The sequence below is a fragment of the Pempheris klunzingeri genome, chromosome 10, assembly GCF_042242105.1.
Source record: "Pempheris klunzingeri isolate RE-2024b chromosome 10, fPemKlu1.hap1, whole genome shotgun sequence".
In the NCBI taxonomy this organism is placed as follows: Eukaryota; Metazoa; Chordata; class Actinopteri; order Acropomatiformes; family Pempheridae; genus Pempheris; species Pempheris klunzingeri.
In genome coordinates, this window is record NC_092021.1 from 20472890 (window position 1) to 20494266 (window position 21377).

Consider the following 21377-nt stretch of genomic DNA (forward strand, 5'->3'; position numbering starts at 1 on the left):
TTGTCTAAATCAGAATGTCTCTGATGATGATCAGAGGCTGACTATTAAGAGACTCTGTCAGAACTTGTGAGAGCAGATTTGCTGTCATGTTTGCCAGTATCAAATATATGCTTTTCTAACTGTTAAAAGGAGCAGTTCATGACTGACTTTGAAAGCCATCGTCGTTTGCTTACTCAAATTCGAGCAGTGAAAGGATGTTTGAGACTGGCCTGGGCGCTATATCACTACAATATTTATATCACAAAATGTGGCCATGACAATTGTCCGGATGGAATCAGGCTCATAAGCTGGTGATGTGTCTGTTATCATGCCTTTTCCAGATTAAAGGAATCTTTGGTACAGTTCAATAAACTAAAATTCTCTTGACTTATCCATACTTCTAACATGTAAGCAAACTTCACTGTGAACAAGCTCAAACTGGCTGGTATAAGCACATCTGATGCAACTAATGAGGCCCTTGATTTGTTGCACCACAGATTGGATATTAAAGAAGGTATACAAAAGCACAATGACTGTATTTTATTTGCGCTCTTCTGTGACAGTATAGAAAACGTTCAGCAGTTTATTTCAGGGGTTTTCTCCAGTGGGAATAATTTCTGCAGTTCTTATGTCACCAGTTTGTAGCAGAAAAACAAAAAATGTGTGACTGATGAAGCTGAAATGTAGAGACTTGAGGTGTAATTAACAGGATACTGGTTAAACACAAAACACACCAATGATTGTAGCTGCGTGTTTACCATGTTCTGCTTCCATTAAGACCATGTGTGGGGAAAATACGCAGAATCTTACAGCGACATCCAGGCTAGACAGAACAACTGTTCAAAGATACAGAACACCTCACGGGTCCACTTGAAGGAAGCAGTATAGATACCACATGATGAGAAACAGGAGGATTCTCATCATGTGCTTGGCCCTCAGACATCAGAAGAAATCGGACCAAGCAGTAACCACGGAAGCATTTTTGCTGCTATGAAGATGCAAAATTGTGTCAAAGAAATCCCTAAAAATGACACAAAGGCACTTATTTTCTTGATAATTTTATTTTAAAATCTTCATGTTCCCTTTCAAAACTTCAAGCATATCTCTCAGTACTAAAGCTTGCAGAGCATCATGTTATCTAGGAGTAAAAGATAAGGTACATTTCATCAGTAACAGGCAAAGCTCTGTACAAAACTAAAGGAAAACACACCCATTGTATACAAAAACACCCTGATGGTGACACTAAACCCTCCAACAATCCCTTCTCTGGACACATTCAAGACAACAGCAGCGCCTCCCATCAGGAATAGCTGGTTTTCACAGGGCAGCAGAGCAGAAATACAGACCGACTCTGGAGTGTTTTTCAGTCCTGTGTGCAGTTTGAAACATGCGCAGATCGACAGGAGTGTCAAATATGAAGCAGCAGCTACAGGGACGAGCCGAATGTGGCCTCTTTAAGGGCTTTGACTCATAATATGGAGCAGCGGCGACCTGAGGTCACACACAAAGAGGCACTGGGAGTTTCTATTTCTATTTTTTTCTTTCCTTTTTTAAGCTGCAAAATGAGTCCTCTGTTCAATTGTGTCAAGAAACTAGAAAGCACTGTGTGCTACTGTGAGCCACTGCTTTGCTTTTTTTTTTTTTTAATGCACCAGCTCTGATTCATCTCTCAAATATGCACTTCAAGTCACCACGAGTGTTGACTACAGCAACGTCTCAGCTGGAAAATGTAGTGAAGGGAGCGTAGTTTAATTGTAAAGTTACAGAGGTTGTGCGTATGAGATCTGATATGCTGTTGTGCCGCTACAGAATATTTTACTCAAATCAGGTCCAGAGACTTGATAAATCATACGCTGATGAAATTATAAAAGTAGTACAGCACTGAAAGAGGAAATAACACAACTTGTACTTGACGCGTCAACACTTAAGAGGCCAGGAGAATATTTGTTTGGCATTTAGGTTATAGTGACCACTGTCCGTATGAAAGAGGGGTAGAACAATTATAAAGGAGATAAAGAACCAAAGAAAAAAGATAAAAAAAGCGAGAATAATTCACAAAGTGTCTGAACAAAGGCAATGTAGAAATTGTACGTGACGCCACGGCAGCATATTAAGTGAAAGAAGATTTGGGGGGGGGTCAGGATCACACGCCCTGGACCATCATGGCCTCCTTTGGCCAGTTGTATGTGTCCAGAGTGAAGGAGTCATAATCAGGACTGTAGATGTGAGACAGCACGAACGCCTCCTTGTCTTTAGGCTCCGGGTACAGCGAAGCAATGTTGTGTCTGTATGCATAGTTGACAATCTGGCAAAGAAGAAAGCAGAAGTGGACAAGTAAGTTTGGGTTATTTCAGAGAGCATCGGCTGTGTAAAAGAAGTGGACGCAGCTTCCTGGTGTGAAAAGTGAAGCCAATGTTGAAGTGCCATAAACCTGCATTCTTTTTAATGTCCAGTAGGAGGCGACTCCACTGGCTCCAAAAAGAAATCTGATTGTATGAAAGTCTGAGAAAATGAGCCGATTAATTACCTCTGTAAACACTTTCCTAATGAGTTTATGGTCTCAGTCGCTAGTTTCAAGTCTTCTGTGATATAGTATAAAGTAGGTGGGGCTCATTTAGAAAAAGCTGACGTCAGGTAGTCTTGTGCACCAATCAGGAGCAAGAACTAATTCAGCTGCCACATCCATCTATCCAAGTCCTGATGAGGAGGATTAGTGTTTGAGCATAAAACTCTAAATAATATCAAAAGATGTTTGTTACTTATTTAGTCACGAATATTTAATGTTACTTTGAATGATTAAAGCCAAGTTTTCAGGGGCTTTAACAAAGTTAATAAAATCTCTTAAAAGATCAATCAGCCTTAATATCTTAAAGCACACACTTATCTGCATGGAATTTAACTTAAGATTTTTTAATAAAAATAAAAGAAGGTTTTGAGTTGCAAAAAAAAAAAACATCTTCAGATATATACTCATTTTAGCTGGACGTCATTTTTAAGACAGTCAGCATGTTAACATTTCCAGCCAGCCTTTGAGAAATGTATTGTAAACACAAACAAACACACTGTGAGAGATATTTTTGGTTTTTTGATTTTGTTGATCCAGTTTTTATAAACCCATAACATTTGAAACATGACACATATTTCATTGTGAGGAAAAAAGAGGACCGAACACTCACTTTCACGGCTATCTTGAAGGACACCTCTCTTATGGTGCTGAGAGGAGGATACAGTCTTCCTTCAGCCAGGTGCTCCTCTGTTACCATGTCAGCTATCGCCTGACAGGGAAAGACGGAAAAAACAAAGTTAATTTGAAGTAGAAGGAAAGCGTAGTACAGACTGATAAAAAAGAGCAGAAAGCAGGATTGCGGCCTGCCCTGAAATACTCTAAAGTTTAGTTGAAGTTTATCCTTCAAAACGTGGGTGTAATCTCTACTTCAGAAAAAATTTGCTTCAGAAATCACATCCTCCATGTTAATGCATCATTAATGTGTGGTAACTGAAGACACTACCTCTGCTGTGGTGAGGAAGATATCATCAGATATGTGGCGCACTCCACATGCTATGACCCCCAGAGCCACTCCGGGGAAGACGTAGGAGTTGTTTCCCTGGCCGGGGTAGAAGGTGCGTCCGTCAGCCAGCGACACCTTGTCGAACGGACTTCCGCTGGCAAAGATGCCACGGCCCTGATATCAGGAGAGCAAGAGGAGGATGGAGAGAAGACAAGAGAACGCTTTTAAAATGTTACACTGTGAGTGGCTTCAGTAAAGATAACAGAGAGGAGTGCTTGCTTGATTTAAGATCAACGCTGAAGTGCTGTGGAGCTGCAGAGGGCAGCGATACAAATGTGTAGTGGGATTTACTAGAGATTTCCTGACCGCTGGCGCATAAAATTGGTGTATAAACTCACCTCAAAGTCTGGCCAAATCTGCCAAATGAAGCTGGCTACAGCAGCCGTATTCGTGGTTTCTGTTTTAAGTCCACATGTACATTACAATAGATTTTCAAAACATTAAGAAAACGGATTTAAAAAAGTTTCTGTGAGGTGTGATATGCATTTAGGAGGTTTTGTGAGGTCTCCAGCACACACACACACACAGTGTTGTATATTTGTGTGAGAAAAAACACTGAATGTAAAACACATTAACGGCACAGTTTTCTATTTTATTCTAAATAGAGCACCGTACTACGGTGCGGTGAGGCTCATTATCACCTCTGTGAGCTGGTAGCACTGCTCTGCTGTGCACTCCGCCTTGCTGGTGGGGTTGCTCAGGGCAAAGATGATCGGCCTCTCACTGAACGATGCCATGTCTTTGATGATCTTCTCAGTGAACGCTCCTGCAGTGGCTGCCACTCCTTCGTGTTCAGGAAACAGAATCCATCATCAGTTCTCCAACAGAAATGATTCACATTTCACAGCGGTGCAACAATGGTGCCATTTGTGGGATTCAATCAATTACTGTCAAGCAAAATACATTGCAAGTTTTAACCTAGCGACTGTGGATCCGTTTCAACTTTTAATTATTTTCGAATTAATCTTAAAAAACACAGAAGAACTTGACAGTTAAAGTGTGAAAATATCTTCCAGTTCATCATACATGCAGTGTTTGAATTTAAACTGAATACTAACATTCACTCCGATTCATTAGATCAAATAAACAGAGCTGTTAGTTGATTTGTAGCTAATTACCCAGTTGTTATTATGCTGAGAAAAGCTGGAGAGAAGGAAATTCACCTTTAATAGCTTTCTCGGTTTTCCAACAACTGATCAGGACTTACTGTTCCATAGACGGATGAAACAAACAATGTGGGTTATAAAGGGTTCTTCATAAACACCGTTAAAAACTAAAATGCTCTTTGAGGGATATTTCAGGATGTTTAGTTCGATCACACTGGCTGGAAAACCCACACTTGTGTCCCGTCACTGTAGTGACCCTCCAGGTAGACTCACCTATGATCGCGGTGGGTTTGATGGTGTGCACCACCTCCTCCAGAGTCTTCAGGTGCGGGTGCTCGTGAGCGAACTCCTCCTTCTCGTGGTTAAGATGGCTTCTCCCCTAAAAAATGTGAGTAAAATGCCTTTTTTTCCCAGATGGAGCTGGTGGTTTACATACAGGAAATACTTGGAGCTGTGACGGACTCACTCGTTACCTTTACAATGAGACCTTTTGAGTCCACCATCCAGATTCTCTTGGCAGCTTCTTCTTTAGCTATTCCTTCTTTGGCCATGGCCATCATAAGCAGGTGAGCGATACCCAGAGCAGCCTGCCAAAAGAAAAGAAAAAAGGATCATTCTTGAGGCTCATTTTCAGGGATTCAGGACAATATCTTTACTTCAAATCAGAATAAAACCCTTGTGAGTAAATCTTCTCACCTCTCCTGCCCCTTGGAAAACAAAGGTGTGGTCTAACAGTTTGTTTTTGGTGATCTTCAGAGCAGCCAAGATCCCGGCAACAGCTACTGAGGCCGTGCCTGAAAGACGAAGAAAACGCGTGTAAAAATTAGCTGAAATTAATGGATGTGACCTTTTCAACCAAAGAGGACATTGATTTCAGAAATTCCAAATCAAGCATTTTTTCTGCCTCCTTATTCTGCATTCACATGGATCCAGGCAGGCAGTAGACGGCAAACCAGATTTAATTTTAGTGGACGACAGCAGGACGGTAAAATTAGGTGAGGCCAGCGGAAAATAGCAGCAACAGTAACGGTACACGGCGTTGCTGTCCAGAGTTAAAATATTTTAGCTTTTTGCCATCCTCCACAACCTGATGTTATGTAGCCCTTCACACAAGGAGGAAACATGCAATAATGTATAGTATATAATGCTATTTCATGATATAATTATACAATAATTTACTATATTTTCTTCCATTCTTTGTAAACAATGTCGTCTTGCCGGCCATTGGCTTTGTTTGCTGTTTGGCAGTTTGTTTTTCCTGCGTCATCTGTCTGCCGTCAGCCTAAATCCATGTGAATGCAGCATTTTTCTATTAATCATCTCAGGAGCCCTCAAACGTATCTCGAGACCCCTGATGGAAACCAGTGACTTAGATCACATGTGAGAAATCAGACACGAGCTGAACGACAGGTGCACAAACAGAGCATCGTGAGCCTACAGGGAATTTAAAGAATGGAAATTTAAGAGATATAAACATGCTAATTTTGTCATTTGACCATTCTGTCTGCAGGTTTTTAGAAAACCATGAGTGACTCTCTGCAGTGAACTGAAATCTTGAAAAGTAAGCGAACAAGAACAGTTTTTATACAGTTTGCTTAAACACACAGGTTAGATGGCACATTTTAGTCTGTAAAAAAATAAATAAATAAATACAAAGTGGAAAAAGCTGCAGCTATGGCATCAGCTGCCAGAGGGAGTAAAATGGTTGAATATATTAGTACAACAGAGTCCCATGTGTGTTAAACTACCTTGGATGTCGTCGTTGAAGGTGCAATATCGATTCCTGTATTTGTTGAGGATGCGGAAGGCGTTGCTGTTGGCGAAATCCTCAAACTGTATCAGACAGTTCATCCCGTACCTGCAGGACAACAGAGTCAGACACCAGGATTCATCACACGTTCTTTGGTCGTTTGCGCTTCTACTCACTTGTCTGTCACCGCCTGCATGAACTCATCGATCAGATCATCGTACTCCTTTCCTCTGATTCGTTTGTGCTTCAGGCCGATGTACAGGGGGTCATCGAGCAGCGCCTGGGCCAGAAATCAGTCGGTCAATAAGAGATTTTGGAACTGGTCCTCTGTATGAATCAGTAAGTGATTAACAAGTAACATCAGTCTGATGTAAAATCTATAAATAATAACGATTACAACAACTTTATTTGTATAGCACCTTTAAAAACTTTTCAGGAGCTACAGGATACTCAAGGAGCAAAGCTGAACAGTGAGGCCAAACAAAAGCAAGGGTTAAGAAGAATTTAAAACAAGCAGAAAAAGACAACAACAAGAGCATCAAAAAATGCAAATACATACAAATAAAAGAATAAGAGCGATAATAAAAACAGAAAAAAAAATAAAATTAATACATAATAATTTAAAAAATAAGAAAATCAAAAAAATCTAATTTAATTCTAAGTAATGTAATGACATATGAAATGCTGCGCCTGCTCATAAAACTTTACAGCAGCCCTCTGCAGCTCTGTGATCAAACACACCTGGTTGTCGGTGCCGACGTCCAGCAGCACGGGGAGACACTGCTGCGGCTGCACGCCGCCACAGGCTGTGTAGAGCGCCAGCTTCCCAACAGGAATGCCCATGCCGTTGCCTCCCAGGTCACCCAGGCCGAGGATACGCTCCCCGTCTGTCACCACGATGGCCTGCACACAGAACACACATTAGCAACATGTGTGATACATTCATTTCTCAGGCACAAGAAGCTGCGTGTGTGTGTGTGTGTGTGTGTGTGTACCTTTATGTCCTCTACAGGCCAGGAGTTGAGCATGGTGGCGATGTGGCCTCTATCATGGATGGTGATGAAGAGTCCTCTGTAACCAGGTGGGTTTCAGTTATAAAGCATATACAGAGATAGAGCATCATATGGAGATAGAGCTAAATCAAATGTAAGGACGAAATAATACCAAAGCAAATGGTGTCCGTTAAAATGCACCGTGCACATGTGACCAATCTCACCGTGGTCTCCTGAAGGCGAGTCCATACTGCTGACAGGCCAGGCCGACAGTGGGGGTGTACACGATGGGCATGAACGTCTCGATGTCAGAGGTCAGCACACGGTAGAACAACTTCTCGTTCCTGTCCTGCAGCGTCATCAGCAGGATGTACCTGAGACAGGCAGACACGTGCAGTACAGCCTCACACGACTGCAGACTCAGAGTGACATGCTGAAGTGCACATACAAGAGCTTTACAAGCCGTTTTGCTTTCATTACACAGCTCATGCTGTAAATAAAGACAAGACATAGGAGGAGAAAAAGAGGGGTATGAGATGCGACTATAACCGTGTCTCAACTACTCAGCCCTTTTTAAAACCTTTTGATGCGACAGATGTGAGATGCTGAAGAAGATTTGACCAAACAAGTGGAACAGCCCAGATAAAGGGCATTTAACATCTGCAGCTGTATGGAGACAATCTGGAGCAGCTCCGCTCTGTCTTAAACGTCCCAGTGCGCTCTCTCACTTGTCCAGAGGATTGACGCGCGTTTCGTAGCTCTTCATGACACGCAGCACTTGGACGTCCTGGGAGAGGAAGCAGGGTGGCAGCAGGCCGTGGATGCCCAGCTGTAGGCGCTCCTCAAGGGTGAATGCCATTCCCTGCAGGGTGGAAGAGGAGTGGTTACACAACACTGTGATCCCTGAGAGGGTTCGCACAGGGTAAAGTCCACAAACTAAATAAGAAATCAGACAATCCAGACCACAGTGACTCATGTGTTCCTCATCATGGTATGAGGCTGGTTATGACTCATGGCTGCACCCAAATCCAGTGGTCTTTTTGATCCTTTCTACAAATTATGATTTATTTGGAATTTTTGTACAAAAATCAGGGGCAAAGAAAAAGAAAAAAGTCACATTAGGGAATGTTGTGTGCAGTGAAAAACATGAGCTTTTACTCTGGTATTCATCCATGTACCCCTCTGCCCTCTGGTTATGGTTAGTGCTGCTGCTCGTCTGTGTCTGAGCTGGCAGGCTTCCCAAAGACTGATTGGAGGGGAGTGACGTCTAATCTATTTATTCTGTCCAATAGTGTGGGAGCCTAAACCCACTCCCCTGTCAGCTCGACTTCTCTTTCCTCGTCTCTGCTTTATCGCTCGCTCAGCTTCCTCTTCATTCTTGCCCAGCAGAGGAAACGCTGACCTATAGTGCCCCTCTGTTGGTCAGTGAATTTTCTGCTCACACTCTTGTTCTAGTAAATTATTCATGCAGGAGTCCAGCGTGAAATGCGATAGTGGATTTGATATATTTGGCTGCTAATAGTGCCCTCGGTTTACAATCATTACTTCTACAGTTATTCCACAAGCTGCGTGCTCTCCCATTGAAGAGTGTTTTGATAAATGCACTGTACAGCTACGACTTGCATGCTGCATAGCAATAGCCTGCACAGCAAAAGATCTGCTGCCAGAGGTCATCAAAAGGAGACACACACACAAAGCCATAAATAACAAAGTAGATTAACACTAGACAAGGAGAGAGAATGTCACTGTGCAAAAAAAGGGAAATCAACCAGCACAAATGTGGATAGAAACCTTTTTACATCTAAATGCTGACTGATGCATCTGTGCAACTGTAAACACGACCACAGAGAAAGTGACAGATTAACAGAGTTTAGCTGAACCTGTTAGAGCGAGCAGGAGAAGAGGAACGAAAGTAAACCCATTAAAAAAGGTGAGACCCCTAAATATTGGCTGCAATTAAAGGAGCCTACATGTAACCAGTCGACGTGCAAGGACGCAAGCAGAGAGTGAAACTAAATGTGGGAATTATATAAACTGCTGTATAAATTAACCTTTGTATTAACTCCAGTACAAACCTTATCATGGATTACTTGAATTTACAACATAATAAAACTACATATAACCACAGGCTAAATGTGCTTAAATCTGAGGAAAGGGTTGTTGAAAACTGGATAGTAAAGACTAAATGTGGCGTTTAAATACTTGTTGAACACTGACTTTATTAATAAAATGTTTAAGAACTCCTCAATCAGATACACTTACATAAACTAACATTTCATTTTGACTATTTTTTCATCCAAGTAGAGCTGAACTTGTTGACCGTTTCCGCTGAGTAAGCACAAAGCTGCTGACTGGACACCAGGAAATGACCTCCCATCAACCTAAATCGGAACAATAAAACTCAGCTGAAGTATCTGTCAGTATCTCTCCTGCAGTCCTCATAGAACCAGCAAGGCAGAAAAAAAGTTGCCCCCCATTTGTATTGAGTAGAAAAAAAATCCAGTAAAACCACCAGCTGCATGTTTGTTTTAGATCAGTCAATGCAACTGCAGCAGCTTTTTCCATCTTCCTTTAAGGCGTGGACCTAATTCCACACTGTCACTGCAAAATCACTGGTATCATTCTGAGCTTATGCAGCTCTATTGTCACATGTTTTTATTTGCTTTATTAAGACAGTGAAGAGGCGGACAGAGGCCGAGTAGGACAGAGCTGTGGCACTCCTCTAACGCAAGCACTTCCATGTTATTCTCTGCTCCACTAACGTACAACATGGTATGTGGGACATAATGTTGTCTGTAGACACAGGCTAATAGTTAGATTCTGTCCCTCCTGTAGAAACTACAGACTCACATATGGGTGACACTGATAACAACACCCATGTTACCCACCACCAGTGTTTTACCCAAGACAGCTACCTTAACAGGAGGAGGGAAATGTAGCAGGCCTACAGAGATACTGATTATTTATCTGTGGACTAGGTCATTTAAAATTTCCATGTGATCACATGATGTCCAATCGTTCACTCACAAGGAGCTATTAAACAACAGAAAAATACAGGCAGTTCCCTGGTTGGAGCTTCTTTTTCTGTTTTTGGGGTATTTCTATGATAATAAAGTGGATATTTTGGAGTTTAGGACATTTGAAGACACCACATTGGGCACAGGTGACATATTATAGATCCAGACTATTGATTATTAGCTGCAGGCTTAAAATGCATACAATAATAATAAAATCACATATCCTCTATGTCCTTATGAATACAGCTGATCTTAGTGTCTTCACATGTACATTACAGGTGAGCTCACATCCTCACCTCTACCTGAGACCTTTTGTGGCCTAGTCTTTGTCATGTCCATGTCGAATCCATACAAGAAAAAAACAGGGGGATTTGTTTATTTTGTTGCATAAAGCACATGATAGCAGCACAGAGGCAGCAGACACACCAGTGAGCTCACCTTGTTCAGGTGTGGGTTCCTGGTGATGTCGTAGCCCCGCTTCTTGGTGCTCACGCTGCCCTTGCGGTTCGCCCCGGAGTGGCAGACCCGCACGGCCTGGAAAGAGGCCCTGCCGGCCGGCATGCACCCCGCAGCGTGACCCGGGGAGCCGGCGTAGACCCTCAGCCCGGCCGCTGCCGTGCGCCTGCACAGAGACAGTGCGGTTCTTCCTGGGAGGGAGTTCATGCTGCCTGCAGACACACAGCACAGAAGACAGTCACCTTCCAGCTCAAAGAGACGACACATGGCCCACAAATGCCAAACACACCATGAATACCAGTTAGTTGTAAACAACCTGCTTCATGTGAGAGGAGTGAAACTGAGCCGCCAGCGCTGCGCAGGCTGAGTCACTTTGCCACAGTGATAAACAACAGGGCACAGCGGCCATTAACTTTAGTGCAAATAAAAACACACAATTAGAAAATATTCAGCTGTGGAGACCAAACCCCCAGCCGATGTGTTCACTGTGGACATATTAAAGTCCTTCTGTGTTCGGCTGCTAAAGCTCAGCTAGCTACCGTTAGCTAGCCGCTGCTTTTATCAAAAACAGTGTTTTCTTAATTGGGGAATCTGCGCAGCTGCTAATGCTAGCTAGCTAGCTGGTCGCCACCATTCGGTTAGCCTCACCTGAAAACGATATGATGCTGATGCGCCTCCGGCTCCAATCTTCACAGGAGGCGCTTCTTCACCTGGTGCTTGAGGTAATGACCGCTGTTATCAGTGGATGATGGGGCGGATCGACAGCTTACAGCTGATCCAGGATCCTTTGACATTGACAGTTTTACTCCCCCCTCTCAGTCGGCCAGCCTCCCCGAGCACCGGAGCCACCAATCGGACAGCGGCAAGGTGGACTCAGAGGAGGTCCGACCTCCTCCTTCCTCCTCCTCCTCCTTTGGTTTGGCAAACACAGGCTTCATCTTCAACCTCAACATCTGCACCCACCATATAGCTTCACTCTCTTTACACACATCCCACCACGCCATAAATCTTATTTTATCTTTATGCTGCTGTGACACAATTTAAAAGTCGTGGATCCACTCCGCTTCAAAACACCCACAGCTGACAAAAACACTGACATTTTTCAACTCTTAGTCATGCACCCGCAAGACAAGACAAACACCACTGAACTCAAGTCACCCTGAGAGCTTTGCAGATCATATTAGCGGCCTCTGGTTCCCCCTGCTGGACCTAAAGCCAAGCAGCCAGGTGCTTAGTAAGTGGAAGAGAAATGTCTGCTTCACTGTGTTATTTTCCCACAGTCACAGGAAATGGTATACTAAATTAAAGGTAGATTTATGATAAAAAGCAGAAATGCTGACTGTATTTAAGGTTATCAACCATGTAAGTATAATTTAAACACTTTTATAACTAAATTCGGACACAAGGCTCTTCTGCAAGACAAAATGATATGTAATAAATCAGGATCCAGTTGATGTCTTACTTTAGTGGTGCAGATTAACTCTTAATAATTAGTTAGTTAATCCAGCTTCAGGTTCCAGCTTCTTAATTTAAGGGGCCACAAATACTGTTCACATATTGTGTATGATGTCCAAGTACAAAACTGAGCCGCTTCACACCAGCTGTATCTAAAACGGTTTATTTAAAAACATTTCATCACAATACATCTCTATTCATGTTTGTAACAAAAGCAAACATTCATGAAAATCACAATTATATGTTGGTGTTGTTCTTCTGATAAGAGCTTTCCATTGCTGTCACTATCTAACAATGTTTCTATGGATAAATATAAAAAATACACTTTAAATAGTACAAGAAATTAGGCAAAAATAAGAAATTATTTTAAAAAAAAAATGAATTCACACTATGCAAAACACATACATGTTCACATTGATAAACCTAAATAAAATCTCAACAATCTGCTTGTTGAAACTGTTAAACATGAACTTTGCAAACACCAAAAGAAGGATGATTTTATCCATCACCAGAAGGAAAACACGTACAAATTACAGCTAGGACAAGAATCACGCACATTAATCATCTCAATAACAACAGACCTGGTTTAATAGAGCTGCACGTTATCTGCAATTTACAGTCTCAGCTGAACATCTTCTCTTCAAACATAAAAAATGATATTTTTCGTTGCGACTGCGTACAGAGTGAAAGCATATCCGTACAGTACATTTTCAGGACTCACTGTCAAATAACTGTGTCCTTGTATGCTGATTGAACATATTTAGGTACCTGCTGTTTGTCTTCATTTTCACTGTTCGGGAAACATTCAGGAAAAGGTCAAATAACAAAAATATGAAAAAAATAGAAATGCTTTAGATGACTACGCTGGTGCCGCTACGGGAGCTTCTATCCTACAAGACAAAAGTGACAGAGGGAAGGTTATGATAAGGAAGGCGACATGATGATTCAATGCACACAAGCAGAGGACAAAAAAGAAGCACTAAAGAAGAAACGAAGTACCAAAAAGTGAAGAAAGAAAAAGAGTTAGAGACAGAGAGCAGAGCAACAAAGACTGTCAGTATTTGTGTGTGGATCTTACAGAGAGGCGGTTGTAGTTCCTCCGGCCGTTACTTTGTCCAGGCTGGATCTCAATGGAGGAGTAGCTGGGGGGCTTCTCTGGCCAATCCTTCCCTTTCCCTCCTTTTCTCCTCCTGCTGCTCTCCTCTTCGTCTGAGCTCCAGGATCCTCGGCGACGCTGAGGAGGCGAATGGCTCCTCTCCCTCCGAGGTGCTCTGCTGTGCAGCTCCTCCATCAGGGCGTCTCGACTGTGACTACGCAGCCTGGATCCGCTTCCTCTCCTCCCGGCCGAGCCTCCTCTCTCATTCCTCGATCCCCTGTGCGCCGCTCTTCCTCGCCTGTTCTCCCAGTCGGAGTCGTCGCTGTAGTCGCGCAGGATGCCCCGTCTGGGAGGAGAGACGTCTCTGTAGCCCCGGCTGTTGTAGTGGAGGCCCCCTCCGGAGCGGTTTGTGCTCCCGCTAGACTGGCTGGATATTCTGGCTCCACCTCTGGCTCCATCTGCGCCTCCGGGCCCCCTGCGTGAGGAAAAGCTGGGCACACTCTGGATAATGGGAGGCAGGGTGATCACCCTTCTCTCCACCCCTCTCACCCCCATCTCATCCAGGGCAGACAGCATACTCGGAGGCCCGGGTGTGTAGGGGACAGCTGGAGGAGCCGGCTGGTACTGGGGCTGTAATGGGGGCATACTTTGGACAGCTTGCGGAGCCATTTGAGGTGCCACATCCAGCCCCCTCACCTGGTTCTCCAGGTAGTCCAACATCTGGCTGGTGCCATGACTGCTGCCGTACATATTGTCATTCATATGGTGGTGAGGAGGAGGAGGAGGAGGAGGCTGCTGCTGCAGGGCCATGGGCGACAGCTGCATGGGAGCCATGGCAAAGTTTTGTTTGGTAGGGTAGTCTGAGTACGAGCCTGGAACAAGAGTGACCGTTCAGTTAACAACAGGACAGACGTGAATAATCCTTCACCTGCAACAGCTGCTATTTGGCCACATGGGGGCAGCAGATACCTCACTGACATGTTCCCATCTTATAACGTTTATATGTCAAACTTCATATTTACACATTCAGGAGCTGCAGAGCAACTTTATTGTTAATTTTAAGTTGTGTCTGTGTCCAGCTGATGAATGCACATCCAGTATTCACTGTCTTTCAGCTCTGTTTTTGGTCTGCACTCGCTCCTGTGGAAAATATCTCTCTGTTTCATAAGCTCCTAAATGCTCAGCTATGTTCACCAGCTAGTCGCCAGCAATGGCTGTTTGCTGTTTTTGGTGTTGGGCTGTCTATGCAGTAGAAAGATGGAAATATTTTTGAAATTGGTGCGATGGAACCACATAAAACAGAGAAAAAGGGCAGTGGTGTTCCTTATTGCTCAAAAGTTAGAAAACCTACAACAACCAGAATGCACTGCACTGCACTGCTATCCTCACTGTCTGGTGGTGCTTGTGTCTCTCGGCTGTGGTGACCTCTTCAACCTCTGTACGCCGTAGTACCTCCACACTGTATTCTGTGTCTGATTCCAGCATTGAATTATTAAAATCAATCAAATGCAGTCTGCAGTTTAAAGGGCAGCCTATGAGCCAGCAAATGAGCGAACAGCTCTGGATGCAGGGAACATGGAGGATAGTTCAACTTTGTTCATTTGCATAAACTACCCACAGTCTAATGACACAAAGCTGGTTGAAAATCTGCAAAGTTTCCCTTTAATCAATATCATTTTGTTAGCAGTTAATATTATCCCCTTTCAGTGGCTAAAACTGGACATAAATTAAGATAAGGCCATTTTTCAAGAACAGTATGTGCTTTTGAAACTAAATTTTAGATCTGAAGTGTGGTTACTGCTATAATATCTTAATACAGCACATACATTAGGCTGTCACTGAACCCACAAAAAACATTTCATCATGAGTCATTTGCTCGATATAAATATAAAATATATAAAATAAATAAAGAGAATTAGCGTTCACACAGTTTCAGGGTTATTTTGTACTTCATTGTGTCCTTCCGCTTCTAAAACCAGTACAAACACACACCCTTGGGTCTGAATTACGCAACAAGGTGTTCAACAAAGCATCAAAGGTGAGTCTTATTGTACTTTTGTGTGTCTCACCTGAATACAGTATGGGGACGCCCTGGGAGGAGGCACTGGAGTAAATGGGCTGCCCATTCATCCATGGGACCATGGCCTTCTGAGCCTCTCGCAGCATCCTGTGCTGCATCACAGCTGCAGTCAGAGCAAAGAGGCCGTCAGAGGGACGTGTGACTTTGTTATATAGGCAAGAACAGAATCTGCAACCAAAACCATTTTCTCAGTGATATACTGAGTCTTTATGCCGCTGTTGTAAAGAAGTAAATCTCCTGGTTCCAGAAGTCACACAGCAACAGAGCTGCTTTTTCACAGCAGACGTTCTGACACCTGTGATTTTCTTATTGAAACATGCTAAATGCTTTTCATGAAAAAATACCTATTTAAGGTTCAGTGTGTAGGATTTAGGGGGATCTATTAGCAAAATGGTTAAGAACCATTGTTTTTTTTCATTAACTTAGAATTAGCACTTTATAGTTACATAGTGAGCAGGACGTCTTTCACGGAGTCCACCAGGTTTAATCGCCGCATTTGTGGCCCACAATGGACAAACAAGGGCGTTTTGCATTTTTACATTGAAATAGCAGCTTGAATTTGGTGGTGCAACAAGAGAAACACCATTCGGTGTGGAGGATCAATGATATTATTCAGCGTTATTATTCAGAGTTGTGAACCCTTCAGCTGTCGTAGCTTCTCCTATCCCCTTGGAAAGAAACGGGAAAACTGATCGTCGTTTAAAGCTGATGCTCAAACATGATCCAGGTACTCGGTATCAACAGGTATCTTGATCTGAGGTATCTGTAAAGGGCTGTAAAGTGTGATGTAGTTCGTGGTTTCATAGAGAGTATAGAGCAAACAACGAGCATCTCTTAGACCTTTTTCCGGGCAGCAGCACGTCTGTGGACAACACGGGCAGCGGACGTAGCAGCAGCACTTCTGCGGGCAGCACTGACAGCAGCAGATGCAGAAGAGCATGATGAGGAGGAGAGCACCGATGATGATGAACAGGACCGTCAGCCAGTCTGGAGCAGGTAGGAACACAACTAATTACTGATATTTCTGTCTCTTTTGTAGTACGTCTGCACATTTTCCTGCCTCAAAATCAACTGAGGAAACTCACGGTACACGATGAGTTTGATTTCACGATCAGAGTCCCCTGTCGTGTCACCGGCAGCGTCAATGGTGCAGAAATAGACGCCGTTATCCCACCACATCACCTCGTTGATGACAAGGTCAGCCTCTGATGACAAATTACATTTGCCAATTTAACAACATTAGCTTTAAATTGTTCTGAGCTGGATCACTACAATGGAAATAATGGAGATTATTATCTAAACAAAAAGATGTTGAGACAACCACAAAACCTTTGCAGGTACATGAACATCTTTTGGTTTATTTTCTTTGCCCTATATATACTCTGTGTTTGCTAAAGGCAATATGGCTTCTCCAGTTGTCCTAAGAAGTCAGTAATTAGACAAACTAATGCACTGATTGGCAGATAAAGTATGTTCACATCTTAAAGAAGTAACATTTATTAATTTTTCCTTATCTCTGTACAGACATATGCAGCCTGTATGATGTCCTGTGTCTATGATTGTACCGACAGTCCAGCTCTGTCGCCATGATGGGATCAAACTTACTGTTTTGAATGGTAATTTTGCGTTCTCTGTAGTCTGCGCCCAGTATGGGTTCGTTGAGGCCCCTCTTCTGGATCACCGTGCGGACTGTGCGCTGGCGGTCTGGGCAGTCGTTGGAGGGGTCCTGACCCAGCTGCAGAGCAGCCTGGTAGGCTTCAGGAACAGAAGAAAACACGATGAACTGTGTTCAGTTTACATGATATTCTTTCACTTCTTCGTCAGTCCTCCTCATCCTCCTAAAATCACCATAACTGAGACACTGACTGATAACTGATGACTGATTCCTTCTGATGAATAACTGCAACAAGCAGCTTGTTGGTTTGTAAACAAGCTGCAAGTGCTTGAACATAACCAAAAGAAGCATGACTGAATATTGTGGGAAAAACACATTGAATGTATAAACATAATCCAGGTAGTATTACATTTCTCTAAAAGTGTATATCTGCTGTTGCAAATCTAGTTAACAATTTGAAGTGAAAATACCAAACAAACAGTCAAAAAGCAAACTAACAATAATAGTAATCAATCTGAGCACGACAATATAAAAGCTAAACTTGTCTTTAATACTCCAGAGAGTAAAAACTACTGTGAAGTTCATTCTTTATGTACATCAGCATTTTTTTCATCGCAGGCTTTGGTCCAGCATCATTAAATCACCTGTGGAGTAGAACTCCAGCACTGGGTCTTTACAGAAGGACTTGTACTTCCAGGTGACCAGGACGTCCTGAGGGTTTGCTGAAGTTGAAAAGTCGCAGCGAAGGATCACAGAGGCGAACAGAGTCGTGCTCCTCTCTGTCTCCGGAACAATCACCTGGATGGACAGCAGCTCTGATACAAGCAGGAAGAATAACGAGATGAAGATAACATGTAAAATAGCAGCACACACGTCGCACTATTCAAATGACTTTAACATTAGACAAACTTTAGACTCCTGCGTGTTTGTGTCTTTGCTCTTGGATGCTGGATTGAGAAGAATCTGACCAGACTGGTTAACAGTTTACTCCAGAAGTCTTTAAGTGTGCACATGTTGTACTATATCATTACACAGAATAAAAGCTGTCAGTCAATTTGAGCCATGAAGAGAAAACAAGCCGCTGACAGACAAATTCTGCTAACTGAGGAAAGTAACAGGTATGAAGGTCTGAGGAAACCACAGTGGAGATGCATGTTTGTCAGTAACTGTCCAACATGCAGTTTTTCTCTGTTGATTTATGTCTCAGAATAAATCAACAGCTTTTTTTTCCTGTTATTTTTTGGAGAAACTGATTGATGCCCATTTCAAATTTTTCCAGCACTAAAAACATGATGATAGCGATTGTTTTGTCATTTCTCTCTATTTAGACTTAGACTTTCTTTATTGATCCCCCATAGGGGGAAATTCACATGTTACAGCAGCAACAATAGAAAAGAAAGAGTGAAGAAAGCAACAGTAAAAAATAAGCAATAGCAAATAAATATATGTTGTGATGATATGGACATAAAATGTACAAGTATGGACAGGAATATGAAAGGAATGGAAGGATATGAATGAAAAACAGTGTATTAACAAACAAAAAAAGTAATTTAAAAAAGAATCCATGATGAAAATAATTAGTTGCAGTCTTATAAAAAAATTATTTAACATTTTTAATCCACCTCAACCAACAGTAAAATCATGTTTTTAAATGAATTATAATACATATAATCTATTGATATTTAATACATAATAGTATAACAGTCACAGGGCGTGTTTTTCTGCACCAAACACGTTTATTTTCAATAACTTAAGCACATTTTCCTGATTATATGTATACGTTTTAACTTAAATAACATTTTGAACGCAGAAGTTTTACTTGTAACAGCGTATTTTTACAGTGTGGGACTGTAGTTTAGTACTTTTACGTAAGTAAAGGATCTGGATACTTCCTCCATCACTGGAAACATAGAGACCAGTGGTGTCTTCAAACTGCTTCTTTGGTCCAACCAACAGACCAAAACCTGCTGATATTTATCTATAGAGCTGCAATGATTAGTCCATTAATCGATTGGTAACACATAACTTATCTGCAACTATTTTGATAATCCATTAATCATTCAAAATAAATATGAGAATTTAAAAGGCACCGTCCTGGACTCTTGGGAATTGTGTGTGAACATTTTCCCTTATTTATGATGGTTTATGAACTAAACGATTGATTGATTGATTGATTGATTAATCGAGAAAACAGTGGTAGAAAATTGCAGTTGTGGCCATTTTGAAATACTAAAACAGAAAAGGCAGCAAATATAAGGAGCCAAGGCTGGATGATTTGACATGTTTGCTTCATAAAAGGAAAATATATTCAATTACGAAGATGACAGTTTAACTTTCTGTTTTAATGTTTCATCCAAACAGCAGATTAACCGATAGTGATAAAGAAACTTTATTTGCGGATCTAATTAATGAAGATTTTGATCCATCTATTAAATTGTTTCATTTAAAACTACTTTCTGCGGAACTAGTCTGTTTGCACTCTGAACTGTCTGATTGTTTCAGATCTGATCCGTTTTATTTATTCATCTGTGGAAGAAACTACTAGCAGTGGACAGTCACGTGACCACGGCCTTGTCCTGTTTACACCTGTCGATAATTAACTTTTACACTTTTCTCTCGGTTTCTGCTGTTTGTTTAAGGAGTTTCACTCTAAATTTCGGCCTTTAGGCGGCTAAAAGCAGACCGTACTCGTATTAAGTATAAACAGTGTGTTTACTGAGGGGTATTTAAAGCCTCACCTGTTGGCAGGTGAACCAGCAGGAGCGCCATCAGTATCATATTTCCCATCGTGTTGCTCTTTATCCTTCCGCGGAGGCTCCACTTTCTGTCCTGTAGACGCCTCAAAGTCCACAAATAATCCGGAATATTTGGAGGAAGACGTGACGCAGACGCTGCTCCGCATAGTAAAGCAGAGCGGCGTGACTCAGGACGACATGTCGGTCGGGGAGGGTTTGTTTTCTGGGGTGAAGGACGAGGATCTCCGGGCAGCTTCTCCCGCTGAGGGTTAGATCGTACCCCCTCCCCCCTCAGGTGACATCACTGGCCCCGCCCCCTCCGACAGGTGCAACATGGAGGAAGAGGAAGAGGAAGAGGAGGAGGAGGAGGAAGAGGAGGCCAACACGTCACACACACCCATCAGATCAGGTCCGACGTGAATCAACACACCAAGTTATAACATTAGACCTTCCTGATGTGGTATCTCTGAGTTTAGATTCTCATCTACAGTTAATTTTCCTTTTCTTTCTTCTCCATATTACAGTTTATGTTTGTTAATGCTAGAAGACCGGTTTGTCTTATGAGTTTCATTATATTCCATTTTATTTTTATATCAGTTTTGTTGTTGTTGTTGTTGTTGAAAATAAAATAAGTCTTATTTGTTAAAGTACCAGAAGAAATGAAAAATAAGTGTCAACGTCTAAACACTGAAAATAAGAATTAAGAAAATAAAAAAGTACTTTATTCTCTCCATCTGACCTCTATTTCAGTAATACTTTCTTTTTCAGTGTCAGTACAGGTTTGATTTCAGACACAAACTGTAGACTCTGTTCTGGCTTCATAGATAGATAGATAAAACAAACATTCATTTATTCCCTCACATCACCTGTACATTTTGTTTCCTGACATGAAAATCCACACAAAATGTTCTTCACATTGCCAGAGATAATAAAATGTAGGTGAAGAATCCTGAATCTTTTATTTATTGTTTCTTTTTATTCAGCTTGTAAATCTGCCTATAAATATTTCCATGTATCTCAGTTCAAAATCGTGATAACCTGTCATACTTTGTTCTTATCTGTAACTCAATAAAAAAATACAGAGCAGGTGTTTTGAAGTCAAACACAATGACTCAAGCCAATCAGTCAGGTCGTTTGATGTGTTTTGGTGGGTTTAAAGCCTCAGATGAGTATGAATAAATACATTCTTTATGTAAATGTTAACATCCAGCCCATATAAAGGCTTACTGGACAAAAACAGAAGCCTGCACGATGTGAATAAGTTGAATGAAGTGGGGGCAGGTCAGCTCGACTGGCACAAAGGTTTTCACGTATTCGTTTGTGGCAAACAGCCCGAGTGTAAAGTTCACTCTCAGGATGAGTCATATCGGATGAGTGTCTCAGCTCTTTGTGCGATCATGTTTACATCTCTTATCCAGGACATGGACCCCAGCGAGCGCCGCTGTTGACACAAAACAAGCCCGTCTGAGCCGAACTCAAGTGCTGCTCTCAGCTCACTGAAGTGTGCTTGAATTTCTGTGAAAAATG

General features: G+C 42.1%; 2 protein-coding genes across 2 annotated transcripts; both read right to left on the reverse strand.

Annotated features, from left to right (window-relative positions):
* Positions 1-1027: 1027 nt before the first annotated feature.
* Positions 1028-11652, reverse strand: me3 (malic enzyme 3, NADP(+)-dependent, mitochondrial). The gene is made up of 15 exons (XM_070838089.1): positions 11518-11652; positions 10852-11081; positions 8125-8258; positions 7621-7770; positions 7400-7475; positions 7146-7307; positions 6581-6684; positions 6403-6512; positions 5351-5448; positions 5128-5241; positions 4928-5033; positions 4190-4332; positions 3489-3662; positions 3156-3254; positions 1028-2284 (listed from the first exon to the last, which is right to left on the reverse strand). Exons 2-15 carry the CDS (start codon positions 11074-11076, stop codon positions 2123-2125), a joined length of 1857 nt encoding a protein of 618 aa, XP_070694190.1. The 5' UTR covers positions 11077-11081; positions 11518-11652; the 3' UTR covers positions 1028-2122.
* Positions 11653-12471: 819 nt separating this feature from the next.
* ildr1b (immunoglobulin-like domain containing receptor 1b) lies at positions 12472-20079 on the reverse strand. The gene is made up of 8 exons (XM_070837962.1): positions 19854-20079; positions 17760-17930; positions 17106-17255; positions 16586-16705; positions 16341-16487; positions 15490-15603; positions 13403-14292; positions 12472-13214 (listed from the first exon to the last, which is right to left on the reverse strand). Exons 1-8 carry the CDS (start codon positions 19900-19902, stop codon positions 13176-13178), a joined length of 1680 nt encoding a protein of 559 aa, XP_070694063.1. The 5' UTR covers positions 19903-20079; the 3' UTR covers positions 12472-13175.
* Positions 20080-21377: the final 1298 nt, after the last annotated feature.